Genomic DNA, 27,811 nt, shown 5'->3' on the forward strand with positions numbered 1-27,811 from the left:
AATATCTTGCCAAATTTTTATTTAATGTTTAATATGCTTCAGGCACTGTTGTAAATGCTTGAGATATGTTGATGAATAAACCAAGATCTCCACCCTTATGAAGCTTGAAGCTTATAAGGAATCTATACAGAAATAAACCAATAGATACAATATATAAATTTTAAATTATATAATATGTTAGAAGTGGAAAAAAGTAAAAGCAGGATAAGGGGATTGGGCGTACTGGGTAGAGGAGTGCAGGGTATTGTGATGCATTTTTAAGGAGGCCTCATCAAAGAGGTATGTTTGAGGATGTGAAGGAATTTCCCATTTGGGAACTACAGAAAGAGCCAGGCAGAGGGAACAGTCAGGGTAAAGACCCTGAGGCTGGAGCCTCCTTGTATGTTCGAGTAGAGTACACAAGGTGACAAGAGGAATAAAAGATGAATTGGGGAGGGGGAGGATCAGATTCCATGGGAGCTTACAGATTTTTAAAAAGACTCTAGTTTTTACACTGGTCCTCACAAGGGGTTTTACAGTATTTTGAAAGAGGAATGCCATTACCTGACTTGTATTTTATAAGGATTTTAGTGTCTATTGTGTTGAGAATTGACTGGGGTCATGGGGTCAGGGGGTACAGGGCAAGGCAAGGCAAGCATAAAAACAGTGAGGCCACTGCAGCATTGTAGGTATCAGACGATGATGGCTCAGACCAAGGTGGTAGCAGTGGAGGTGGTGAGAAGTGGTCAGATTCCAGATATGTTATAAAGGTAGAGTCAGTGGGACTTCGAAATAGATTGGTGTGAACCTTTTCTAGAAGTTTCCTCCTTGGTGAATCAGAAGAATGCTTGAGAGAAATTTGAATTGGTACTGCATTTAATGTTTGGGAATGTAATTTTTTTTTTTTTTTTGTGACATGTCAGTGTAGTTTTTAGTAAAAGCTTGTGCTAAAATGATTTCAAAAGCAATTATATTTTGTGTGATGATGACCTACTATACAATAATTGTTTATATTAAGGAAAGGGTAGATATTTAGTATGCTTATTCATAAGATGATGTCCAAATATTTGACTTCCTATGAATATTTTACAATGCTGAAGTATTAAAAAACTTGTGTAATTGACAGTAGCAAATTGATTTGACTTAGAATCAAACCTTTGGTTGATTAAAAAAAAATAAGATAAAGCTAAATATTTTGTAAAATGCTACTCACTGATTCTAGATACTGGAATTGAACCCAAGGTGCCCAGTGGGAGTGCTGAGAATACTAGATTCAACTCCAAACTTTTGTCTTGATCATTTAGTTTACTACTTCAGCTTCTCTTTTACTTCACATGAAGAGAATGATTTCTTTTATCATTTTTTTTTCCTAGAAGGGAGAACTGCTAAAAATGCCATCAGGACAGATGTGCATCCAAGTTCTTATTTCAGTTATCCTAACATTTGAACTCTATGTGACAGCTTTTCTTTGCAGTGGATTTCATTTTGTTCAAGAATAGGAAAAACTGTTTTATTTATTTATTATTTTATTTTATTTATTTTATTTTTTAAATTTTTATTTATTTATTTTTTGAGATAGAGTTTTGCTTTCGTTACCTAGGCTGGAGTGCAATGGCGCGATCTTGGCTCACTGCAACCTCCGCCTCCTGGGTTCAGGCAATTCTTCTGCCTCAGCGTCCTGAGTAGCTGGGATTACAGGCACGCGCCACCATGCCCAGCTAATTTTTTTGTGTGTTTTTAGTAGAGATGGGGTTTCACCATGTTGACCAGGATGATCTCGATCTCTTGACCTCGTGATCCACCCGCCTCGGCCTCCCAAAATGCTGGGATTACAGGGGTGAGCCACCATGCCTGGCCTATTTTTTTTTTTTTTTAAGATGGGGTTTCACCATCATGGCCAGGCTGGTCTTGAACTCCTGACCTCAAGTGATCCACCCACCTTGGCCTCCCAAAGTGCTAGGATTACAGGCATGAGCCACTACGCCCGGCCCCAGAAAAACTGTTTTCTTAGCATCCTTTAGAATTTTATTTTTTATAGAATTTTGAAGAGGTAAAGTTGTTCTCATTGGCCTTCTCTCTTCTCTCTTTAAAATAGTCCTTCCATCCCCATCTTTATGTATATTAGAAAACAGTTATTGAGGTTAACCATTTAGTTTCCTATTTGGATATGTTTCTGAGGGTCTACTTAGATTTTGTTTTACCAGTCTGTCACTGGTCTTATTAACAGTCAAGTCTTACGACTTCTATATGTATTACTTTTAGTTTTTAATGTTGGAATGATTTAAATAGCAGAAACCAAAAACAGGGATTGGAAAACTAACAAGTAGGCACAAGTTCAAGGAATCCATTACTAGCTGGCTGAGACTCTTAAGAAGTTGGCTATGGAAGAAGATGAAGTGATTAATTATCATAGTAACTGCTTGCCATTACTATTTCCCTAGTCAAATTACTTAGGGAATGGGGTAATTATCCTACATGCTATTTGAAATCTTTGAAAACAAATCTTTTATATTTAGCTAGCAGTATCATTTTACCCACTTTGGTATGTTAAAACTTGCGATTTAGTACTTAAAAGTTACTTTTGGGACATACCGTAGTACTTACCACAGTAAATATGATTCTGAGGGTTATGTATATATTTCTATTGCATCAAGGCTTAGAAATGTAAGCATACATGTTTGGGCATTTCTAGATGTACCCACTCACTTTGAATGGATCCAGGTATTGTACTAGGCAGTAATCCAAATCTGAAGACATTCACTTAATTGTAAACTGTTAATTTGATTAACCAATCTTGTGACATTAACTGAGAACCCTGTTGGTCCAAGATAAATCTTAATATTTTCTACTGAGAACTCAACTATGTTTACGTCTTATTATGTTGAGTTTTGCCAATTTTTACTTATGAGTTATTCCAAATTGTATTGTAACATTCCAATTGTAAAATTTCTAATTTGGGGAAAAATTTTCAGGAATTTTTTAGCATGTAGTCATCTTCGAGGTAAACTTGGAATTATGTCCATATGCAATACTTTTTTTTAATTGCCTTACCATATTACCTATATTTATTGAATATGTAGGAGAAGATAACGCTGTGAATCTTAAAAATAATTTTTCTGTTGTTAGCTTTTTAGTTGGCGAAGGAGCCTACAGATGGGCAGTAGATCATGGAATACCCTCTTGCCCTCCTAACATCATGACCACAAGTGAGTAAAAACTTAAAAAAATTAAGCTATATGAGCATATATACCTAAAAGTATAACATTGCTTCTGTTTTGACCCATGTAGTACAGATATTTATGGAAGAAAACTTATATGTTGAAAGATTTGTAGTTGAAAGATACATAGTTATTTCATTTTAAACCACCTTTACATTCGTGATGTCTTCTCATTGCTTCCTTATACTTTTATAAAAAGATTGCTAAATGATCCCTTTTAGAGATTATTTAAAATAATTACTACTAATGAAACCATAATACCACCCTTCAATGAGAGAGAGATTGAGAGAGAAAAAGAGAAGAAAATATAAGTCAATATTTAACAATCCTTGAGCTGAGAGAAGGACTTTTTAGATACAAGTCCAAGGGAAGGAAAAACAAAGGTGTGACTACGTAAGAGTTAAACTGAAAAATAGTTATCACAAATATGACAAAGGGATAAATGTGCTTAATCTGTGAAGAAATTTACCAAATTAAAAACAGCACATATACAAGTAATTGTCTCACAGAAAAATGATTAAAAGTCTTAAGTAGATAATATAACATAACTAATAGGCAAATTCAAATTAAAATGAGTACATGTTAAATTTGTTCCCTTTTAACTTTTGAAATATTTAAAACATATTACTCCTGGTAAGTATTTGGTTAAATAATCATAATATGTTGTAGGTATAAATGTAAATTGGCAGAGATTTTAGCTGGCAACTAAGTAGTATAGATAAAAAGTGTTAAAAGCCTTGTTCTGCTTCTAGGAACCTGTCATTGGAGATATACACAAAGATTTATATAGAAAGGTGCTCAAGTGAGCATTGTTAAGCATATACAAAATTTTGAGAAAATTGTATACCCAACACAGAGGAATATGAGTAAATAAATAATCATATATTCTTATATTGAAATGTTATAAAGTAACTAGAAATTGTTGTGAAGACTAATCTCTGATAATGATTAAATCTAACTAATGACTTTGAAAAAAAATGAAAAATGAAGTTATAAATATGTATAGGTTTGTCTATATTACATACCTATTTAGAAAATAAATATTTACATAAAATGAGAAATATTAAAAACATACAGTAATTATTTTTTAAATAAAAGTTTTATTTTTATTACTGAAATCTAAGAATATAATTTAAATAATCAAATGAAAAAATGAGGATTAACTCCAAGGAAACCCAGTTAGTTAAATAGGGTATAATTAATTAGCCAGGTGCGGTCGTGCACTCTTGTATTCTCAGCTACTAATATATTTTCCATGTGTATAATTTGTCATTTCTTTCTTTCTTTCTTTTTTTTTTTTTGAGACGAAGTCTTGCTCTGTTGCCCAGGGTGGAGTGCAATGGTGTGATCTCAGCTCACTACAACCTCAGCCCCCTAGGTTCAAGTGATTCTCCTGCCTCAGCCTCTCGAGTAGCTAGGATGACAGGCACTTGCCACCACACCCAGCTAATTTTTGTATTTTTAGTAGTGGCAATGTTTCACTATGTTGGCCAAGCTGGTTTCCAACTCCTGCTCTCAGGTGATCTGCCAACCTCAGCTTCCCAAAGTGCTGAGATTACAGGCATGAGCCACTGTGCCCAGCCAATTTTGTCTTTTCAAGAATGTAATATAAATGGTATCATACAGGCTGTATCCTTTTGGTATTTGCTCTTTTTAAAAAATTTTTATTTTCCTCTTCAGTATAACTTTGGAGATAACAACCAGGTAGTGTTTCTCAATAGTTTGTTTTTTTGTTTTTGTTTTTTGTTTGTTTTTTTATTCCTGAGTGTTCCATGGTATGGAGGTACTGCCATTAAGTTTAGCCATTTACCCATTTATGTCTGGGTTGTTTCCAATTTTTGGCTATTTCGTGTAAAGCTTCTATAAACATTTTTGTACTTTTTCTGTAGTTCTTTTTAAAATTGTGGTAAAATACACATAAAGTTTACCATCTTAAACATTTTTAATGGTATAGTTGAGTAGCTTTAAACATTGTCTTTTTTTTTTTTCTTGAGATGGAGTCTCGCTCTATCACCCAGGCTGGAGTGCAGTGGTGCGATCTTGGCTCCCTGCAACCTCTGCCTCCTGGGTTCAAGTGATTCTCGTGCCTCAGCCTCTCGAGCAGCTGGGATTATGGGCATGCACCACCACACCCAGCTAATTGTATTTTCAGTAGAGACGGGGTTTTACCATGTTCGCCAGGATGGTCTCAATCTCCTGACCTCGTGATCCAAACTGCTGGGATCACAGGCGTGAGTCACTGCACCTGGCTGCTTTAAATATTTTCTTATTGTGGAACTAACCTTCATCTATAGAACCCTTTTCATCTCATAACACCAAAACTGTACCCATTAAACAGTAACTCCCCATGTCCCTTCCATCTAGGCTCTGGGTAGTTCATTTTTGTCTCTGTGAATTCTGCTTTTATAAGTGGAATCTTAGAATACTTGTTCTTTAGTAATTGGCTTATTTCACTTAGCATGACGTCTTCAAGGTTCATCCATGTTGTAGCATGTGTCAGAATTTCTTTTTAAGGTTGAATCATATTTCATTGTATGTATATACCACATTTGGTTTATCTACTCATCCATTGATGACTACTTTGGTTACTTCCACCTTTTGGCTATCATGCATAATGCTGCTGTGAACATGGCTATACAAATATTTGTTTGAGTCACTGCTATCATTTTTTTCTGAGTACCCAGAAAGGGAATTGCTGGATCACATGGTTATTCTGTTTTTAATTTTTTGAGAAGCTACCGTGTTGTCTGTTTTCCATAGTGGCTGCACCATTTCACATTCTATCAGCAGTGCACCGGAGTTCCAGTTTCTCCGCATCCTTACCAATACTTACTCTTTCCTTTTCTTTTTTAAAAATAGTTGGCATCTTAATGGGTGTGAGTTGGTATTTCATTGTGATTTTGATTTGTATTTCCATGATTATGCTGTTGAAGTGTTTTCTCTTGTGCGCATTGGCTGTTTTTATATGTTGCTTAGAGAAATGTATATCCTAGTTCTTTGCCTATTTTTCTTTCTTTTTTTTTGAGACGGAGTTTCCCTCTTGTTACCCAGGCTGGAGTGCAATGGGTAACAGTTGGGTAATGATCTCAGCTCACTGCAACCTCCGCCTCGTGTGTTCAGGCAGTTCTCCTGCCTTAGCCTCCTGAGTAGCTGGGATTACAGGCACTCGCCACCATGCCCAGCTAATGTTTTGTATTTTTAGTAGAGATGGGGTTTCACCATGTTGACCAGGATGGTCTCGATCTCTTGGCTGTGATTCACCCGCCCTGGCCTCCCAAAGTGCTGGGATTACAGGGTGAGCCACCACGCCCAGCCTCTTTGCCTATTTTTCTATCAAGTTGTTTTTCTTGTTAAGATATAGGAATTCTTCATATGTTCTGGATATTAACACTTATCAGATATGACTTGCAAATATCTTATCTCATTCTTTCAGTTGCCTTTTCACTACATTGATTGTCTTTCACTCCATTGATTGTATCTTTTAAATTTTTATCTATTTTTTTTCCTTTTATTGTCTCTTTTGGTGTTATATCCAACCTTTCCCTCTATGTTGTTTTCTAAGAGATTTATAGTTTTAGCTCTTACATTTAGGTCTTTGATCCATTTTGAATTAATTTTTGTATATGGTATAAAGTAGGGGTCTAACTACATTCTTTTGCATGTGGCTGTCTAGTCTTTCAAACACAGTTTGTTGAAGACTATTGTTTCCTTGTTGAATAGTGCTAGTACCCTCATCAAATCATTGATCATATATATGTGAGGGTTTATTTCTGAATTCTTTATTGCATTTTTCTGTATAATGGCCTTTATGCCATTTCTCTACTGTTTTTTTTGTTTGTTGTATTTTGGGGGTGGGGGGGGCGGTGATGGAGTCTCACTCTGTTGCCCAGGCTGGAGTGCAATGGTGTGATCTCTGCTCACTGCAATCTCCACCTCCTGGGCTCAGCCACAGCATGCCTCAGCCTCCTGAGTAGCTGGGATTACAGTGGCCCACCACCACACTCAGCTAACTTTTTTGTATTTTTAGTAGAGACAGGGTTTCACCATGTTAGCCAGGCTGATTTCAAACTCCTGACTTCAAATGATTCATCCGCCTCAGCCTTCCAAAGTGCTGGGATTACAGGAATCAGCCACCAAGCTCATCCTCCATGCTGTTTTGATTGCTGTAGCTTTACAGTAAGTTTTGAAATCGGGAAGTGAGATGTCCGACTTCTTTTTTTTCCCTCCAAGATTATTTTAGTTATGTAGGGTCCCTTTAGATTGTATGAATTTTAGGATTGATGCTTCTATTTCTTAAAAAAAAAATACCATTGGGATTTTGTTAGGCATTACATTGAATCTGTAGATTGCTTTAAGTAGTACTGACATCTTAACAATATTAAAGCTTCCAATTGATGAACATGGGGTGTTTTTTCACTGTTAATGTCTTTAATTTCTTTCAGCAATGTTTTGTAATTTTCAGTGTTCAAGTCTTTTGCCTCCTTGGTTTTAGTTTATTTCTAATCATTTTATACTTTTCGATGCTATTGTAAATGGGATTGCTTTCTTATATTCTTTTTTAAATTGTTCATTGTTAGTTTATAGAACTGCAACTGATTTTTGAGTGTTGATTTTATATCATACAACTTTGCTGAATTTATTAGTTCTAGTTTATTTGTTTGTGTGTGTGTGTTGGGGAGGGGGTGGAGATCTTTAGAATGTTCCAAATATAAGATCAAGTCATAATTTTATTTTTTCCTTTCCAATTCGAATGCCTTTTAATTCTTTTCCTTTTCTAATTGCCTTGGCCAGGACTTCCAGTACTTCTAGGACTTCTAGTTCTAGTACTTCTAATACTAGGTTTGGACTTCTAGTACTTGAAGTGGTGAAAGCACATGTTCTTGTCATGTTTCTGATTTCAGGGGGGGAAAGTGTTTCAGTCTTTCATCATAGAATATAATATTAGCTATGGGCTTTTCACTTTTTGCTTTTTTTTTTTTTTTTTTTTTTTTTGAGACGGAGTTTCGCTCTTGTTACCCAGGCTGGAGTGCCATGGCGCGATCTCGACTCACCGCAACATCCGCCTCCTGGGTTCAGGCAATTCTCCTGCCTCAGCCTCCTGAGTAGCTGGGATTACAGGCACGCACCACCATGCCCAGATAATTTTTTTTATGTTTAGTAGAGATGGGGTTTCACCATGTTGACCAGGATGGTCTCGATCTCTTGACCTCGTGATCCACCCATCTCGGCCTCCCAAAGTGCTGGGATTACAGGCTTGAGCCACCGCGCCCGGCCACACTTTTTGCTTTTTTACGTTGAAATAGTTTTTTTCTGTTTCTAATTTTTTTGGTGGTTTTATTCTGAAAGAGTTTTGAATTTTGTAACATAATTATTTGTGCATCAATTTATGATCATACTGGGTGAGATGGTTCATGTGTATAATCACAGCACTTTAGGAGGCTGATGTGGGAGGATTACTTGAGGCCAGAAGTTTAAGACTGGGCTGGGCAACATAGTGAGGCCTTGTCTCTGGGGGGGGAAAAAATAAAATCATATGGCTTTTTCTTTTCATCCTGTTAATCAGTGGATGTATACCATTGATTTTCATATGTTGAATGACCTTTGCTTCTTAGGAATAAATTGCACTTCATCATCATGTATTATCATTTTAATATGCTGCTGCATTTCGTTTGACAGTATTTTGTTGAGGAATTTTGCATCAGTTCGTAAGGGGTATTGGTGGTAGCTTTCTTATAAGGTCTTTGTATGGTTTGGGTATTAGGATAATGCTGGCCTCATAGAATGACTGAAAGTGTTTCCTCTTTGTAAATTTTTTTGGTGTTTGTTGTTCAAATGTTGGTTAGAATGCTTCAGTGAAACCATGAAGTCTGAGGATTTTTTTTTGCCAGGAGAGCTTGGATTATTGATTCATTCTCCTTACTAGTTATGGGTTAATTCAGATTTTCAGTTTCTTCATGATGCAGTCTTGGTAGGTTTTATGCTTTTGGACTTTGTTAATTTTGTTTAGGTCATCCAGTTTTTGGGTATGTAATTGTTCATAGAACTCTCTTATTTATGTGTGTGTGTGTGTGTGTGTGTGTGTGTGTGTGTATACATGTTTATGTATATATACACCTATATAAGTACACACACATACATACATACATACATACATACATATATACATGCATATATAGATACAGGTTTTTTTTTTTAGAGAGACAAGGTCTTGCTCTGTTGCCCAGGCTGGAGTGCAGTGGTGCAAACATGGCTCACTGCAACCTTGACTTCCTAAACTAAGATGATCCTCCCACCTCAGCTGCTGGAGTAGCTGGGACTACAAGTGCATGCCACCATGCATGGCTAATTTTTTGTATTTTTTGTAGAGACAGAGTTTCACCATGTTGCTCAGGTTGGTCTTAACCTCCTGTGCTCAATTGATTCACCCACGTTGGCCTCCCAAAATGCTGGGATTACAGGAGTGAGTCACTGTGCCTGGCCTAAAATACTTTTTATTTTTGAAGAATCAGTAGTAATGTGCCCACTCTGGTTTCTGATTATAGTAATATGTCTTATTTTTTCTTTTTTTTTTTTTTTTTGAGACAGAGTCTCACTCTGTGGCCCAGGCTGGAATGCAGTGGCACGATCTTGGCTCACTGCAACTTCTGCCTCCTATGTTCAAGCTATTCTCCTGCTTCAGCCTCCTGAGTAGCTGGGATTACAGGCACATGCCATCATGCCCAGCTAATTTTGTATTTTTAGTGGAGACAGGGTTTCACCATGTTGGTCAGTCTGGCCTCGGACTTCTGACCTCATGATCTGCCTTCCTCGGCCTCCCAAAGTGCTGGGATTACAGGCGTGAGCCACTGCTCCCAGCCTTGTTTTTCTCTTTAAGATCTAGCTAAAGATCTTAAATTTTGTTAATCTTTTCCATAAACTAACTTTTTATTTTATTTTTCTCCATTGTTTTTGTATTATCTATTTTATTTATCTCTACTCTGATCTTTATTTCCTTTGTTCTGATAACTTGGGGTTTAATTCTTCTTTTTCTAGTTCCTTAAGTTTTAAAGCTGGGTTGTTGTTTAAAATCTTCCTTTTTTTAAAAAATTTTGTTGTTTTTTTTTTCGAGACGGAGTTTCGTTCTTGTTACCCAGGCTGGAGTCCAATGACATGGTCTTGGCTCACTGCAACTGTGCCTCCTGGGTTCAAGTGATTCTCTTGCCTCAGCATCCTGAGTAGCTGGGATTACAGGCATGCGCCACCACACCCAGCTAATTTTGTATTTTTAGTAAAAATGGGGTTTCTTCATGTTGGTCAGGCTGGTCTCGAACTCCTGACCTCAGGAGATCCACCTGCGTTGCCCCCCCAAAGTGTTGGGATTATAGGCGTGAGCCACCATGCCCAGCTGAAATCTTTCTTCTTTTTTAATGTGCATATAGCCGTAACATTTTTCCTTTATAAGGCTTTTGATGTACTTTGTAGGTTTTGGCATATTAATTTTTATTCACATCTAAGCATTTCTAATTTCCCTTGTGATTTCTTTCTGTATTTTAGATTACACAATTTGTGCATTTTCCAGTTTTCTTCTGTTGATTTCTAACTTTATCTGTTTTAGCTGGAGAAGATACGTTATACAATACCTATCTTTTACAGTTTATAGAGATTTGATTTGTGCTCACACACAAATAAGACATTTTGGAAAATGTTCCAAATGAACTTGAGAAGAATGTCAATTCTGTTATTGAATAGAATTTTCTGTTTATGTCTTTTAGATCTACTTGGTTTATTGTGTTCTTCTTTTTTCATTTTCTTTTGTGTATATTATCTTGCTTTTTTTGTGTGGTTATGATGGGGATTACATTTAACATTCTAAAATTATAACGCTCTAATTTGAATTTAGACCAGTTTAACTTCAATAACAAATAAAAATTCTGTTCTTATACAGATCTATCTCAACCCTCTTTTATAAAATTGTATCTTTTCCCATTGTCTGTCCCAAAACAGACTGATCGGGTTTTAATGCTTTAGTTTCTAAAAATCATGTAGAAAATAAGTGAGGCGTGAGGGCTCACCTCTGTAATCCCAGCACTTTGGGAGGAAGAGGCGAATCACCTGAGGTCAGGAGTTTCAGACCAGCCTGGCCAACATGGTGAAACCCCATCTCTACTAAAAATAAAAAAAATTAGCCAAGCGTGGTGGTGCATATCTGTAATCTCTGCTACTTGGGAGGCTAAGGTAAGAGAATCGCTTGAACCTGGGAGGCAGAGATTGCAGAGAGCCGAGATTGTGCCACTGTGCTCAGCCTGGGTGACAGAGCAAGACTCTTTCTCAAAAATAAATAAATTAAATAAATAAATAAAATAAAATAATGTAGAAAACAAAAAGCATAGTTAGAAACCAAAATTACAATAAGACTAGCTTTTACAGTAGTTCATGTATTTATCAGCGATCCTTATTTACAGCTTTGAGTTCTGTCTAAGGTTCTTTCATTTTAACCTGAAGGACTTCCTTTAGCATTTCTTGCAGGGTAGGTCCAGTAAAAATGAACTGTCTCAGTTTTTGTTTATCTGAGACTATTTTAATTTGCCCCTCATTTTTGAAGGACTGTTTGGCCACAGCAAGGATTCTTGGTTGATGCTTTTGTTGTTTCAGCACTTTGAATTTATTAACTCATTGCGTTCAGCTTCCAAAGTTTCTGATGAGAAATTTGCTTATACTTTTGTTGGGGATCCCTAGTAGACGATGATCTGCTTTTCAAGATTCTCTCTTTGTCTTTGGCCTTTGACAGTGTGCCTTGGTATAGATCTCTCAGTTTTCATACTTGGAGTTTCTTGAGTTTCTTGGATGTTTATATTCATATCTTTCATCAAATTTGGAAAGTTTTCATCTGTTATTTATTCAAGTTAACCATCTTCTCCTTCTCTCTTTCTTTTCCTTCTGGGACTGTACAGTCTGTATATTTGTAAATCTATGCAAGGGCCGCACAAAACCAAAAGGTTTTCGGAGATAATTTTCTTCCCCTGCCTCTTTCAAATACTTTGTTCTTTCTCTTTCTCTACCTTCTCCCTATTTTCTCCCCCAGCCTTCTGTTGGTTTCATGCTCTGCTATAATCTGGGACAATACTGCCTGCATGTATTTGCTTTTGAGATAGAAGGAATAATGGACTTAGTTATGGATTAGCTTTACTCTAGGAATATTAGCCCTTTAAATTCCCAGTTTATTGTGGGAAGTGTCTCCTATAAAACTCTCTACTCTTAATGGGCTCTGGGCTTGATGTATGCCTCTCCTTGATGCCATCTAATCAAATGCATGTGTGCTAGTGTTGGCAAATGTTAGCAGTAGAATAACACCATTAGTCCTCAATTTATCCAATAATTTAGCTTAGTAGTTGTAAGGTTTTGAATGCTTTTAAGATGGCATTTTAAATATTTTACCCAACATTTTAAGGAATATTCCGTGGATAATTACTCTGAATAATTTAGTCTGCCATTATCAGAAAACTTTAGTGACTTCTTCAGTGTTATATTCCGGTCTGTAATTTGTCTTATTAACCAGATCTAATTGGCTGTTAAAATTTGTATATCAAATTTAAAAATTTTGATTATCTTATTGATTGATTGACGCTCTATTTGTTCTTCAGTTCAGCCTGGTCAATTTATCATGCTGCATAATCCTATTTTTGATTACTTTATTTCTCTGAGCATAAACATGTTATATTCTGTATTTGATTATTCTGGTACCTGAGGGTTTTGCAGGTCAGATTATGCTTTCTGATATTTGGCTGGCTTTTATTCTTGGTAGTTTATTTCTTACGTGTTTTATGAATTTTTCTTTTAAAACTATGAGCACATGTTGATGGGAACATGGGAGTGCCTTGAGGTTTGGGTAAGTTAAGGCCAGTTTATTTTTCTGGAGAGTATTTGCATTTGTGTTTGGAGGCCCTGTGAAGCACTATTACGCTGAGATCACTTTTTTGTCTCCAGGTCTCACAGGTAATAAGAATTCTACTGGAAGTCTATCTAAATGCCCTCATTAGTTATATGAAATTTCTAGGGAGATGTTTCCTCTTTACATCTGGAACCAAAGCTGAGATTTGCAAGTTTTCTGGGTTAAAAAATGTTTTCTTTATTTTTTATTATTTTTTGGTGCCTGGTGGCGTTTTTCTCATTTTCCTGTCCACTGAGCATATTAACCTTTGTGACTCTCTCCTTTCTTTGCGGATAATCTCCAGTGTGTTTTCTCACACTGCATTGTGCCGGAGTTTCATCTCTTGTCTTCTACATACAGAGATCTTTAAAACCACAGTTGGAGGAGGCATGCATCATTAGAGGCCCCGAGGTAGTGTCTACCTACAGAACTCCTTTTTTTCTCAGGGTTTGACCTTTTTCTTAATTTTAAAATCTTAGTTTATTTCTCTTATTATCCAGCTATCTCTGTATACATTGAAAAGACTTTTTAAACCCTTAATTTAACATTCTTAAGGAGTTTCTTCTGGGAAGGCTCTTCAGATATCTTATTTGACCCATTGCCCTAATATTTCTTAAGTGTTATATTTAATGTTTTTTATTTTATTTTATTTTATAGGATTCAGTTTAGCTGCATTTAAAAGAAACAAGAGGAAACTAGAGCTGGCAGAAAGGGTGGAAACAGATTTTATTCAACTAAAGAAAAGAAGACAATCAAGTGAAAAGGTCAGGAGGTGTTTGAAGTATTCAAATTAATGTATCATAATGAAATATCTTCTGCATTTAGATACAAGCTTTAGGACAGTACTATTCAGTAGAAATAGAATGTGTGCCACGTATGTATTTTAAAGTTTTTCAGTAGCTACATTCAAAAAATACATGTTTATAAATATTAGGCTTATAAAAGAGAAAAAGTAGAAAGAAACAAAGGAAATTAATTTTAATAATATATTTTATTTAAACCAGCGAATCTAAAATATAACTTTGAAATGTAATTAGGGAAAGAATTATTAATGAGCTATTTTATATTTTACATTATCTTTTTTAGTATTAAGTCTTCAGAACCAGTTTGAATTTTCCACATCTCAATTATAACATTAAATTTTTTTTCTATTATTTTTGAGAAGGAGTCTCGCTTTGTCGCCCATTCTAGAGTGCAAGATGCAATATTGGCTGACTGTAACCTCCGCCTCCTGGGTTCAAGTGATTCTCCTACCTCAGCCTCCCCAGTAGCTGGAATTACAGGCATGTGCCACCACACCCAACTACTTTCTTTGTATTTTTAGAAGAGATGGGGTTTCGCCCTGTTGACCAGGCTGGTCTTGAAGGGATCCGCCTACCTTGGCCTCCCCAAATGCTAAGATTACAGGCATGAGCCACCATGCCTGGCTAACACTAAATTTTTATTAGAAATATTTGATCTATGTTTATATTTCATAAAAATTAACTGTTGAAATAGTAAATTTACATACAAAGTTATTATAGGTATACTTATGTCTTTCTAATAGTTAATATAAATTAAAATTTTATAAAATTAAAAATTCAGCTTTCCATTTGTTCTTGCCTCTTTTTAATTTCTGAATAGGTACTTGTGGCTCGTGGCTACTGTTTGGTTCTTACAGTTCCAGATAGTGATTCTTAACATGATAGTTTAGGGAGCAGAGTGTAAGTATAAGAAAATATACATGTTGGATTCAGATGTTTTTAGGGATAGAAATAAGTTGAAAACTACAGCATTCTTGCTCAGCCTGTGGCTTAGGGGTTCCTTCCATACGGCTCATGGTGGGTGTTCCAGGTCACATAATCATTTGATGTACCTTAGCATCTATCAATATGCTTTATTGTTTAGTTCTTCTGTAATAGATGCATACTGTTTTGTCCTTTTTGTCATAGTTCTGCATGGTTTGCCTATATATAAATGCATAATCATCTTTTGTAGTGATGGATATTTTCTTAGTGTGTTGCCATGAGACATCAGTTTGGCACACAGCTTTTTAATTTTCTGCCAGCAAAGAGCAAGAATTTAAAAGGCAAATGAACAAATTAATAAGTAGATCTTGATATGATGGTGGATAGACTGTTTCTTGGGTATCTGCCTTGGATGTGATGCGTGGGTGAATGAATTCAGGACTTTTATTGCCTTTTTAAATTTATGGTAGGCTGAATGCAGTGGCTCATGCCAGTAATCCCAATACTTTGGGAGGCTGAGGTGGGTGAATTACTGGAGCCCAGTAATTGAGACCAGCATGGACAACATGGGAAACCCTAACTCTACAAAAAATACAAAAAATTAGCTGGATGTGATGGTACATGCCTGTAGTCCCAGCTACTCGGGAGGTTGAGGTGGGAGAATCACCTGAGTCTGGGAAGTCAAGGCTGCAGTGAGCCATGATCATGCCATTGTGCTTTAGCTTGGGTGATGGAGTGAGATCATATCTCAAAAAAAAATTATAATAAAATTTGCAGACTAAATGATTTAATCAGTTTTTATTGACATATATACCCATGTAAACCATACACCTATCAGGACATATAATATTTCCAGTTCTTCTATGATTCTTCCCAGTTAATCTCCAACTTAATAGGCAGCCATAGACACACACACACACACACACACACACACACACACACACACTCGTAAATAGCCATTTGCCCGTATATAAATGCATCATAAATTGTCTTTTGTAGTGATGGATGTTTTCTTAGTGTGTTGCCACGAGATAGTCAGTTTGGTGCAAACCTTTTTAATTTTCTGCCAGCGAAGAGTAAGAATTTAGAAGGTAAATGAACAGATTAATAAGTAGATCTTGATGTGATAGTGGATAGTCTATTTCTTGGGTTTCTGCATTGGATGTAATGTGTGGGTGAATGAATTTAGGACTTTTTTGCCTTTTTAAAAATTTATGATAGGCCGAGTGCAGTGGCTCAGTCCTGTAATCCCAGTACTTTGAGGGGCCAAGGAAGGTGGATTACCAGAGCCCAGGAGTTGAAACCAGCATGGGCAGCATGGGAAGCCATGTTCTGATTCTTATTACAATAAATACTTTTTCTTGCTCTGAATGTTATATAAATGGAATTATACAGAATGTACTCTTTTCTGTTTGGCTTCTTTCACAAAAAGCTTTTATTATATGTTGTATCACTGGTTTATTCTCTTTTATTACTAAGTAATATTTCCTAATATGAATATACATTAATTTGTTTACCTGTTTTCTGTTGATGGACATTTGGTTTGTTTCCAGTTTTCTAGTATGAATAAACCTGCTATGAAATTCTCATACTGGGCTTTCTGTGGACATCAGGTTAGGATTTTTATGTATAGAAATTTCACTGCATCTCATAGAGAAGATCTTCAGCTGGAATTATTCCAGTGTTCATTTTTCCATTCAGGAAATGGTACTGAACTGGGTAGTAAGAAAATAATGGTGAACAAGATGGAGGAAGTTCATGCTATAATGAGACCTTACATTTTAGCAGAAGGAGACATATTAGCATATAATTAAGATAGCTGGTAACTGTTATGAAGGAGAAAAAGAACAAAATGATGTGATATAGAGTAACTTGGATGTGAGAGTCTGAAGGAAGACTTTATTAAATAGAATGACCAACAAAGACCCCTGTGAGGAGACATTTGAGGTAACATCTGAAAATTGAGTGACTTTTACGAATAGTCAGTGGAAGAGTGTTCCAGGCAGAATGAGCTGCATGTGCGGAGGCTCTGTGGGGTTTGGCATATTAAAGGAATGCAGAGGGAGAGTCAGTGTGCTCAAAGCAGTGAGCAGGGGGAGAATGGTATGAGATGAAGCTGCGGAAGTAGGTATGAGCTAGCTCCTGGTAGATCATGGCAAGGAGTTTTAATTTTATTCAAGAATAATGGCTAGCCACTGAAGAATTTGAAATAGGGAAGCAGTGCTGTCTCAATCACATTTTGCAAACTTCTCTATGGGCTGCTTTGTGAAGAATCAGTCCAAGGAGGAGGTAAGAATAGAAGTTGGTAGACTAATTAGGAAGTCATTACAGTTAGGTGACTATGGTACCTTTGACTGTAGGTGATAGGGGTGGAGATGAAGATAAGTGACTATATCAGGAAAATATTTTGAGGTTTTCTAGAAAGACAGTATTGATGCCTTAGTTATTGGTAAGACAGTGAAAGGAATTAAGGGTTTTAGCTGAGCAGAGGATTTAAGGGTTTTAGCTGAGGAGTTGGATATTGCCATTTACTAAAAGAGTAGAACTGGGGAAATACAGCTTCCTGGTGGTAGAAGTAGGCAGTGGAAATCAAGACCTTTCTTAACTCATCTCCAACTTAATGGTCTCAGATTGACCAGTGCTTTCCATTTTCACCATAAAACATTACTTAATGCCAATAACGCCTTAAACACCCAAAGCTAATAGAATACCTTTTGGTGTGCCATCCGCCTCTGTTCCTTTCAGTTGAATTATATGCCACCAGTATCCTCGTTATGCTTGCTGTCTTAATCATTGTTGTTACCTAATTCATTGTCTCAAGTAAACTGATGAGCAGTAAGTTTAAAAAGAGAGTTATCTGTTTGAAAACCAAGAGAATAGTCTGAAAACTAACTTGGAAAAGCAGAGTTGTTTTATGAAAAGTTGCTGTAGAATTAAATATGGGCAAGGCCATTATAAAAGATTGACAAAAATAATAAAAATCTAGAAGCATTCTGTATTTGGAATGCTTTGTTGGTGTCTTTATGTTCTTGTTCTATTTGAGATAAAATGACACTTGAAATCATGGGAAATTGAGTGTGTTATAGTTTATGCAAGAAAGATGATATGGAGTATTTATCTTTGGGCCCACATTCAAAGAAAAGGCTTTGGTCCTCAATGAATAGATTGACAAATGGAATGAACTTTTGTGGGTTTTTTTTTGTTGTTGTTGTTTTTTCTGAGACAGAGTTTCGCTCTTGTTACCCAGGCTGGAGTGCAATGGTGCGATCTCAGTTCACCGCAACCTCCACCTCCTGGGTTCAGGCAATTCTCCTGCCTCAGCCTCCTGAGTAGCTGGGATTACAGGCATGCGCCACCATGCCCAGCTCATTTTTTTTTTTTTTTTTTTTTTGTATTTTTAGTAGAGACGGGGTTTCAGCATGTTGACCAGGATGGTCTTAATCTCTTGACCTGGTGATCCCCCTACCTCAGCCTCCCAAAGTGCTGGGATTACAGGCTTGAGCCACCACTCCCGGCCGAACCTTTGTGTTTTAAACAAAAATAATATGTGTAAGATACATGTCTTTTTCTGGTTTTTTTTTTTTTTTTTTTTTTTTTTTTTTTTTTTTTTTAATGAATCTCTGCTTCACACTGAGAATTTTTAACTTTGAAAAAATTTAACCTTTCATCATACTGGATAAGAGGATTTCTGATAGGAAGTTTCCTATGGCAGGCAGAAACGATAGATCCAGAGTTGGTTATCTGAGTACCTCCATGCACATGGGCATAAGCTCCTGTTTTATGGGCAGGTTGGGAGAGAGATACCCATTTGGAAATCATTGGCATCAAAAGGAATATCAATCCGTGTCACTAGATGAGGTCACTAAGGAGTGAGAATAGACAGTGTGGTCAGAAAACTGAACCCTGGGCCAGTTTAATACTTCAATGCTGGGAGGAGGAGGAACAAGCAAAGGAGAAAGAAGGAGCAGCCATAGAGGCAGAGCCACAACCAGGAAGAGTGTCTAGGAAGCCATGAGAGGAACATTTCAAAGAAAATCATCACCTGGTCAAATGCTGCTGAGAACACAGCCAGGAACACAGATGACTGGACATTGGTTTTGCACTTGGAGACTGTTGATTGGGACAGGGACAGTTTCTGTGACATAGTCGATTATAGACTGGTATGGAATGGGATGATTAGGGAGAACAAGGGTGGAAATAATAAGGGTGGAGGTTTTACCATGGAGTGGTGAGAGAGAGGTATATGGGGTAAGAGAGTCTACTCCATAGGTATATGAGGTAAGAGATTTTGTGAATTAACTGTCAGTTGGTTAGTTCTGTGAATCCATTGAATAATTTAACATTTGAAGCCTCAGTTTTTTTGTTTTTAAATGAAAATAGTGATATTCTGTTCCCTTAACAGGACTGTTATAAGGGGTAAAAGTGATCATGGATGTTCGAGTGCTTTATGATTACCATTGAGTGAGTCACAGTCACTATAGTTTTTCCCATTGTGGCTTTCATCTTTAAAGTCACTCAGCAAGAAATCTGCACCTATGTTGGTTACCCTGGGTAGAATCTTGTGGCAGAAAACGGGAGGATGGTGAGAGAGGTTTATGGGGAGAAAGGTAAGTTGTGGTGAGTAGAGAGACTGGAAGTTTCTTAATTTTTTAGGGCTATGACAGGAAAGGGCAACTCACTGTTTTCTAAATTGACTTATGTTTAGTTTTTTTCTCCCTGTCCTGTGTGTGTAGTTTTAGTGTAGTATTGGTTAGCAAGCATGTGGACTAAGGCTGACTACTGCAGTTTGTTGTGGCTACATAGCAGCAGCTATGAGTTGGAGATATAAATATAATAAAAGGAATATTTGATAATGTTCCGAATGTTTACATTTTTGTTACTCATTATTGAAGGAGATTAACATTGAAGGAGATATGCATCTTAAAAGAAGTAGACAGTAGGTTAGTACAGACATACCTCATCTTACTGTGCTTTGCTGTCTTGAAGTTTTTGGCAACCTGGTTTTGAGCAAGTCTATTGGTGTCATTTTTCTAACACCATATGGACACTTCATGTCTCTGTCACAATTTGGTAATTCTTGCAGTATTTCAGACTTTTTTGTTGTTATTTTATCTGTTATGGTGATCTGTAGTCAGTGATCACTGATGTTTCTATTGCAGTTGTTTTGAGGCTCCAGGACCATGTGCATATAAGATGATGAACTTAATAAATGTGTGTCATTTGACTGCTCTCCCAACTGACCAGTCTCCTGTCTCTCTCCCTCTCCTCAGGCTTCCCTATTTCCTGAGACACAACCATATTGAAATTAGGTCAGTTAGTAACACTACAGTGACTTCTAAGTATTCATGTCACACATCTCTCACTTTAAATCAAAGGCTGTACTGTAATAGCAATCATTAAGCTTAGTAAGGAAGGCACATTGAAAGCCAAGGTAGGCCAAAAGCTAGGCTTCTTCTGCCAAAAAATCAACTAAATTGTGAATGTAAAGGAAAAGTTTTTGAAGGAAGTTGAAAATGTTACTTCAATGAATATATCAATGAAAAGAAAGCAAAATGGCTGTATTATTGATAATAGAAACATTTTTAGTTGTCTAGATAGATCACCAGCCACAATATTCCTGTAAGCCAAAGTCTACTCCAGAGCAAGGCGCTAACTCTCTTCACTTCTGTTCAGGCTGACAGATGTGAGTTTGAAGTTAGCAGAGGTTGGCTCATGGGGTTTAAGAAGCCATCTCCATAACATGAAAGTGCAAGGTGAAGCAGCATGTGCTAATAGAGAAGCTGTAGCGAGTTATCCAGAAAATGTAGCTAAGGTTATTGATGAAGGTGTCTACACTAAACAACAAACAGATTATCTATGCAGGCAAAGCAGCCTTCTGTTGGAAGAAGATGCCTTCTAGGACTTTCAAAAGGGAGAAGTCAATGTCTGGCTTCAAAGCTTCAAAAAACAGGCTGACTCTCTTGTTAGAGGCTAATGCAGCTGGTGACTTTCAGTTGAAGCCAGCGCTCATTTACCATTCTAAAAATCCGTGGGCCCTTAAGAATTACGCTAAATCTACTCTTCTTATGTTCTATAAATGGAACAAGAAGCCCTGGATGACAGCATATCTGTTTATAGCATGGTTTACTGAATATGTTAATTCTACTGTTCAGGCATACTGATCAGAAGATTTTTTTCAAAATATCATTGCTCATTGACAGTGCACCTTGTCACCCAAGATCTCTGATAGTTTTATGCCTATTAACACAGCCCATGAATCGGAGTAATTTTGATTTTCAAGTCTTATTACTTAAGAAATACATTTTGTAAGGCTAAGGTGCCATAGATAATGATTCCTCTGATGGATCTAGGCAAAATAAATTGAAAACCTTCTCGGAAGGATTCACCATTCTAGATTCCATAACATGTATTCATGATACATGGGATCTTTTGATATTCAAAGTCAAAATACCAACATTCAAAGATGTTTGGAAGAAATGGATTCCAAGCCTCATGGATGACTTTGAGAGATTCAGGACTTCAGTGGAGGAAGTCGCTGCGGATAGAAATAGCAAGAGAACTAGAATTAGAAGTAGAGCCTGAAGATGTGGCTTGAATTGCTACAATCTCATGATAGAACTTTATAGGTGAGGAGTTGCTTCTTGTGGATAAGTAAAAAAAGTTATTTCTTGAGATAGAATCTATTCCTGGTAAAGATGCTGAAAGCATTGTTGAAATGACAAGAAAGGATTTAGATTTTTATTTTATTTTATTTTTTATTTTAAGAGGGTATCTTGCTTTGTAGCTCAGGCTGGAGTGAAGTGGCCTGATCTTGGCTCACTGAAACCTCTGCCTCCTGGGTTCAAACAATTCTCCTGCCTTAGCCTCTCAAGTAGCTGGGGCTACGGGCACCTGCCACCACACCCGGCTAATTTTTTTGCATTTTTAGTAGAGCTGGGGTTTCACCATGTTGGCCAGCCTGGTCTCAAACTTCTGACCCCAGGTGATTTGCCCACTTTGGTTTCCCAAAGTGCTGGGATTACAGGTATGAGCCACCATGCCCAGCCAGGATTTAGGATATTAGGTGAACTTATTGATAAAACAATGATGGGATTTGAGAGTTCAATCCAATTTTGAAAGAAGTTCTGTGGGTAAAATGCTGTCAAGTAGCATCATGTGCTACAGAGAAATCTTTGGTGAAAGGAAGGGTCAGTCAGTGTGGTAAGCTTCATTATCAGTTTGCTGAATAAATTGCCACAGCCACCTCATCTTTCAGCATCTACCATCCTGATTAATCAGCAGCCATCAATATTGAGGCAAGGCCACCAGCAAAAGATTATGAATTGCTAAAGGCTCAGATGATTGTTAACATTTTTTAGCAATAAAGTATTTTAAAGTTAAGGTATGGGCCAGGCATGGTGGCTCACGCTTGTAACCCAGCACTTTGGGAGGTTGAGGTTGGTGGATCACAGAGGTCAGAAGTTTGAGACCAGCCTCACAAACATGGTGAAATCATGTGTCTGCTAAAAATACAAAAGTAGCTGGACATGGTGGTGCATGTCTGTAATCCCAGCTACTTGGGAGGCTGAGGCAGGAGAATAGCTTGAACCCGGGAGGTAGAGGTTGCAGTGAGCTGAGATCATGCCATTGCATTGAAGCCTGGGCAACAAGAGCAAAACTCTGCCTTAAAAAAAAAAAGTTAAGATATGCACATTTTTTTAAAAAACATAATGCTATTTTACACTTAATAGACTTTAGTAAAGTATAAATATAACTTTTATGTGCACTTAGAAACCAAAGTATTTGTTTGATTCAAGTTATTGTAATATTTGCTCTATTGTGGTAGTCTGGAATGAAACCTGCAATATTTCCAAGATACGTCTGTAATTTAAAGTGTAGAAAAAAACTAGATAATTTAGAATTTTTTTTTATTGCTTTGATGTTTCCTGTTTTTCTTTTAAGGAAATTGATTGTACAAACATTATCACAGGACAAGTAATAATACAAATTAAAGCAAGAAGAATTTATTCTGCTTGCTATTCTACTTCTATAAATTAGAGCGCTTTTGTTTTCTTTAGTCCTTGACCATTTATACTTACATTTGATTAGTTTTAAATAAGAATCAATCCATGGAATGCATTTGGCTGCAAAAAATGGAAAACCTGATTGTAGTTTAAGAAATGCATATTTGTCCCCTTGCTCTTTGGTGCTTAGCCACATAGTAGTAAGTTTGGAGAGGGTTGGTTGCTGTCATTAGTTTAGATTTCTGACAGTGCTAGGGCCAACATGGCTGATATTCTCTTAGGCCTTTTTCTTATACCTTGCCTCATGAATGTGATATGGCTCCGGAAATTTTAGATGTCACATTTGCATTCAAGGTGAGAGTAAGGTGGAATGGCAAAGAGGGAATAGTGCCAGATGTATGTTCCTTTTATCTGGGATACAAAGCTTTTCTGGAATCTCCCTCAGTAAACTTCTCCTCAGTAGTTGAAAAAGGGTACAATTCAGTCGCATGGCTATTTCCAGCTACGAAGGAGCCTAGGAAATTGGGTGAGTTGTCATAATTACCATCTCATTGTTCATGGCTTGAGGATAGACACATTGTCTTCCCCCTAAAAATAGCCGTTTTATTATCAATGGTAGTGGTTATTTGGTAGGTAATTTACAGTATATAGCATTAATGGAGATAGGTTTTTATAATCTCCTTCCCCACAATTAACATATCCCTTGTTCCTACAAAGTAATATTGAGTGAAACAGCTAGTCTATAGATAAATAGAATATTTTGCTACTTTTAGGATATATAGATTTTAAGATAAAATATATTAGAATGAGGAATATAAATTCTCAGTAATTATTGATTCTTAGTAATTGGCATTTTTGTTTCATCCTTGCTTATTTTTTTGTTATTTACAGGGAAGACATGATGGAGAAGGAAAAGATGACTATTTAGCTGTAGTATTATATTGTGAAACAAAAATAGTAGTCCTTAAGTTCTGTTCTACTTCACTCTCTGGGTAGATCTATCTCTTTTGGGTTTTTCTTTGATCTCTTTCTTACTTTTATGATCTACAGACAATCCACACTTTGCATGATAGTGCTGGACCATAAAGTGACCATGTAAGCTGAAACCACGCAGACTGGTCTTAATAGCAAAAATTTTGCTTGTTCCATGACCTTTAAATATTTTTGTCGAAACCCTAAAAACTCTTGGCTGGTAAAAACAAAAACAAAAACAAAAACAAAAAACTTTAATACTTTTATCACAGGGGCAGTGGGGGGCTTGGGCCTTTAACCACAGCTCTTTCAAGATTTGCTAATCTCCTGCCCTCCAGTAATAAGTGGGAGGTCAAAAAGAAAAAAACCAAAAACCAAAAACCAAAAAAAAAGAAACTCTTGGCTGGTACAGTGGCTTACACCTGTCATCCCAGTACTTTGGGAGGCAGAGGCAAAAGGAACACTTGAGGCCAGGAGTTTTGAGACCAGCCTGGATAACGTAGCAAGACACTGCCTCTCTCTATATATAAATATAAAATAAAAACTAGCGAGCATGGTGGCATGCACCTGTAGTCCCAGTTACTCAGGATGCTGAGGTGGGAAGATAGCATGAGCCTGGGAGTTTGAGGTTACAGTGAGCCATGATCATGCTGCTGTACTCCAGCCTGGGCAACAGAGTGAGACCCTGTCTCAAAAAGAGGAAAAAAGAAAACAGAAAGAAAACCCCAGAAAACTCTTAACTGTTGGTTACAAATGTGTGTGGAAACAGAAAAATGTAAAACCAGTATTTACTTATTACACTAAAGCATGTAGAAGCATTAACAGTGTTTTATTTAGGATAAAAATCTGGGACACCTTCATCTTTTTTTTGTCACAACTCCACTCCTTGATAAGATCCTCTTTAGTGAGTTCCTCTGTCTGTATATTTAGAGACTTAGCAGCAGCAGTGACAGACATTCCTATGGCCACTTATTTCTTATTTAACTTCATGTATCTTTCATTTGAATTTCACTTCCAGCATTATCACTTTTTTTTTTTTTCTTCACTTTCTTCTGTAGCTTCATCATGTAGAGAGAGTAACAACATTTCCACCTATGTCTGTGCACAGTGACACATCACTGGCAGACTTTCAAAGAATACCATAGTCAGTCACTGATTGTGATGTGCGTCTCTGATGTTTGCTGTGGTTTGTGAACTGAGGAGCTGGAGCGGCAGTGTATACTTCACGCAATTACTCACAGTTAATATACTATGTTAATTGAAATTTGAACCATGTTGTTGAGGGACTGGTGTGATTTAAATAAACTCTGGTAATTGAAATTTGTATATATTAGGCCAAGCAAGGGCTATTTTTCTGTCAAGTAACCTGGACTGTTTGTCCTGTGAAATTTCCTTCATTCTGAGTTTTGCTTATTGTATATACACAGTGCAGTTCAGCATGTTCCTGTATCTTCCATAATTTCTGCAAATTGACATTTGGATTTCCCCTGACATGGCCTCTCGTTGTTGGAATACTTACCAGTAAGTTCATGTGGTGTATGTAATGAAGTGATTACCTGTTTTAAATTTAGTTTTTGTTTTGTTTTGACACAAAAAGAAAAAAGTAGTTAGTTGTATTGGTTTCTAATCTTTATGATATTTGGAAGAGGAAACCTTACTTTTGGAATGAAGTAGTTAACTCATTAACTCATTGGTCAGTTGCTGTACTTGGCTTATGCTACAGAACTGACTGAGTTGCTACATGACTGAGAGTTACTTGCTTAAAGAGGAGACCCTTGTATCGGGAAAACAAACTGATTGAATGCATGGCATAATCTAGGTTTCATAAATATCAGTTTCAAACATGGAATGGACTTTTAGAGTATTAAAAGAGGTTGGGGGTATTGTTTGATCTCAACAATTTTTGATGTTTAAAGCCTTTTTTCTTTTCATTTTTCATGAGTATATTGTTGAAATAGTTTCCATTTCTTTCTTTTTTTTAAAAAAAAAAACCTTCTTGCTGAATCTTGAAGGTTTTTTTTGTTTTGTTTTGTTTTTTTGTTTTTTTTTTTTTGAGACGGAGTTTCGCTCTTGTTACCCAGGCTGGAGCGCAATGGCACCATCTCTGCTTACCACAACCTCCGCCTCCTGGGTTCGGGCAATTCTCCTGCCTTAGCCTCCCAAGTAGCTGGGATTACAGGCACGCACCACCATGCCCAGCTAATTTTTTTTTTTTTTTTTTGTATTTTTAGTAGAGACGGGGTTTCACCATGTTGACCAGGATGGTCTCGATCTCTCAACCTCGTGATCCACCTGCCTCTGCCTCCCAAAGTGCTGGGATTACAGGCTTGAGCCACCATGCCCGGCCCCATTTCTTTTTTTAGTAACAGATTTTTTAGTTGACTGTACATAATAATTATTTGCCTCCTCCAATGATTTCTATGAAGTAATTTAATTTTTAATTAATTTCATTGATGTTTAGGTAAAGCAATACTTATATAGGATAGTGAAATGATAGCTAATCAGACATTTTCCATTGTGTGAATGAATATCTTTCATTCCTTGATTTTTAATAAACAAGTTCAGAAAATTTCATAATGCTTTTGATGCTCTTATACAATGTTGTGTGTTTAAAACTACTCTAAAGAGATGCTACAATTTTAAATTTTGTGTTCTTTAGCCACCACATAGGGACATCAAATTGGCCACATGTTTCAGAAAGGAAATGTTGGGCCTTGCTTTATGTGCTTCATATAAATATATTCTATTCTTTTGAAGTATATTGTGGGTAACATTTTTCCCTTTTATCCACCATCTTGAAATTATTATGTAAACACTTAACTGTATCATACTAAATCATTGTAGTTTTGGGGTGAGAAGTAGTCTAAGATCAAAGAAAATAAATGCACAACAAACAACATGTTTTCCTCAGATTGTTCCATTCGTACTTGTGTACGTGTCTGTGCTTGCTACAAGAGGAGACCCTCACACTGGAAAAACAAACTGACTGTACATGGCATAATCTAGATTTTAGAAATAATAGTTTCAAATAATCTTCCCTAGATATGATTGGCAGGGACTCCTAGAGTATTAAGAGTGCAGAGAAAGAAGTAATTAGTCTTCTCTAGAAATTGACTTTGCATGGTCTAGTTTTGTCTTACTGCTAAAGGAGTTAATTAGTATATGAATATATGAGTAAACAGAAGTAGGAAACTTCTTTGACTTCTCTTTTACTTAAAGAAATATACTTTATTTTTAAAAAATAAAACTGAAAATCTATTCTGTGAAGTGATTGTCTTGTATTTGAAATCATTTTCTTGAGTTGTAGGTAATATACTGAAAATTACATTTGCCTTATATAAGAATATCTTGATTATTGGATGAGCCTACAGATTTTACATGTAAATCAGTAGATAGGTCAGTAACTTAATTAATGTATTATTGGATCTCCTCCATCCCATGCATTTATTTAGAATACTGATGAGCAGTATTCTTTTCAGTATAACTTGATGAAGATTTTCTAAATGTTTATGGTTTGTAGTACTTTATGTCAGTCATCAATATCTGAGTCTAAATTCAAACTTTGATGCCTGGACAATTGCAGTGTCTGTGTATGGATATGTATATATTCCTGATTTAGGAAAAGCTTCTAACTTATATAAAGGTTCAATATGTTGAGATTCTTCCCAGGTCTTTCTTAAAAAATGGAGTCTTATTAAAGTGAATATCACCACTGATCCCATAGAAATACAAACTACCATCAGAGATTACTACGAACAACTCTATGGAAATAAACTAGTAAATCTAAAAGAAATGGATAAATTCCTGGACACTTACATCCTCCCAAGACTAAACAAGGAAGAAGTTGAATTCCTGAATAGACCAATAACAAGGTCTGAAATTCAGGCAGCAATTAATAGCCTACCAACCAAAAAATGTCCAGGACCAGACAGGTTCACAGCTGAATTCTACCAGAGGTACAAAGAGGAGCTGGTACCATTCATTCTGAAACTATTCCAAACAATA

The 27,811-nt window shown here is 36.5% G+C and overlaps 1 protein-coding gene across 8 annotated transcripts in view; it reads left to right on the plus strand.

Moving 5' to 3' along the window:
• Positions 1–27,811, plus strand: part of TASP1 (taspase 1) — a 249,191-nt gene that overhangs the window by 69,113 nt on the left and 152,267 nt on the right. For all 8 annotated transcript variants that reach the window (XR_012519292.1, XM_074406223.1, XM_074406225.1 and 5 more), the window contains 2 exons: positions 3,106–3,185; positions 13,762–13,868. Coding sequence is in view for 7 of the 8 variants with exons in the window: in XM_074406223.1 (XP_074262324.1) it covers positions 3,106–3,185; positions 13,762–13,868 (187 nt within the window). In the remaining variant the exon portion in view is untranslated. The remainder of the gene's footprint in view (positions 1–3,105; positions 3,186–13,761; positions 13,869–27,811) is intronic.

The sequence above is a fragment of the Saimiri boliviensis genome, chromosome 9 (assembly GCF_048565385.1).
Source record: "Saimiri boliviensis isolate mSaiBol1 chromosome 9, mSaiBol1.pri, whole genome shotgun sequence".
Classification (NCBI taxonomy): Eukaryota; Metazoa; Chordata; class Mammalia; order Primates; family Cebidae; genus Saimiri; species Saimiri boliviensis.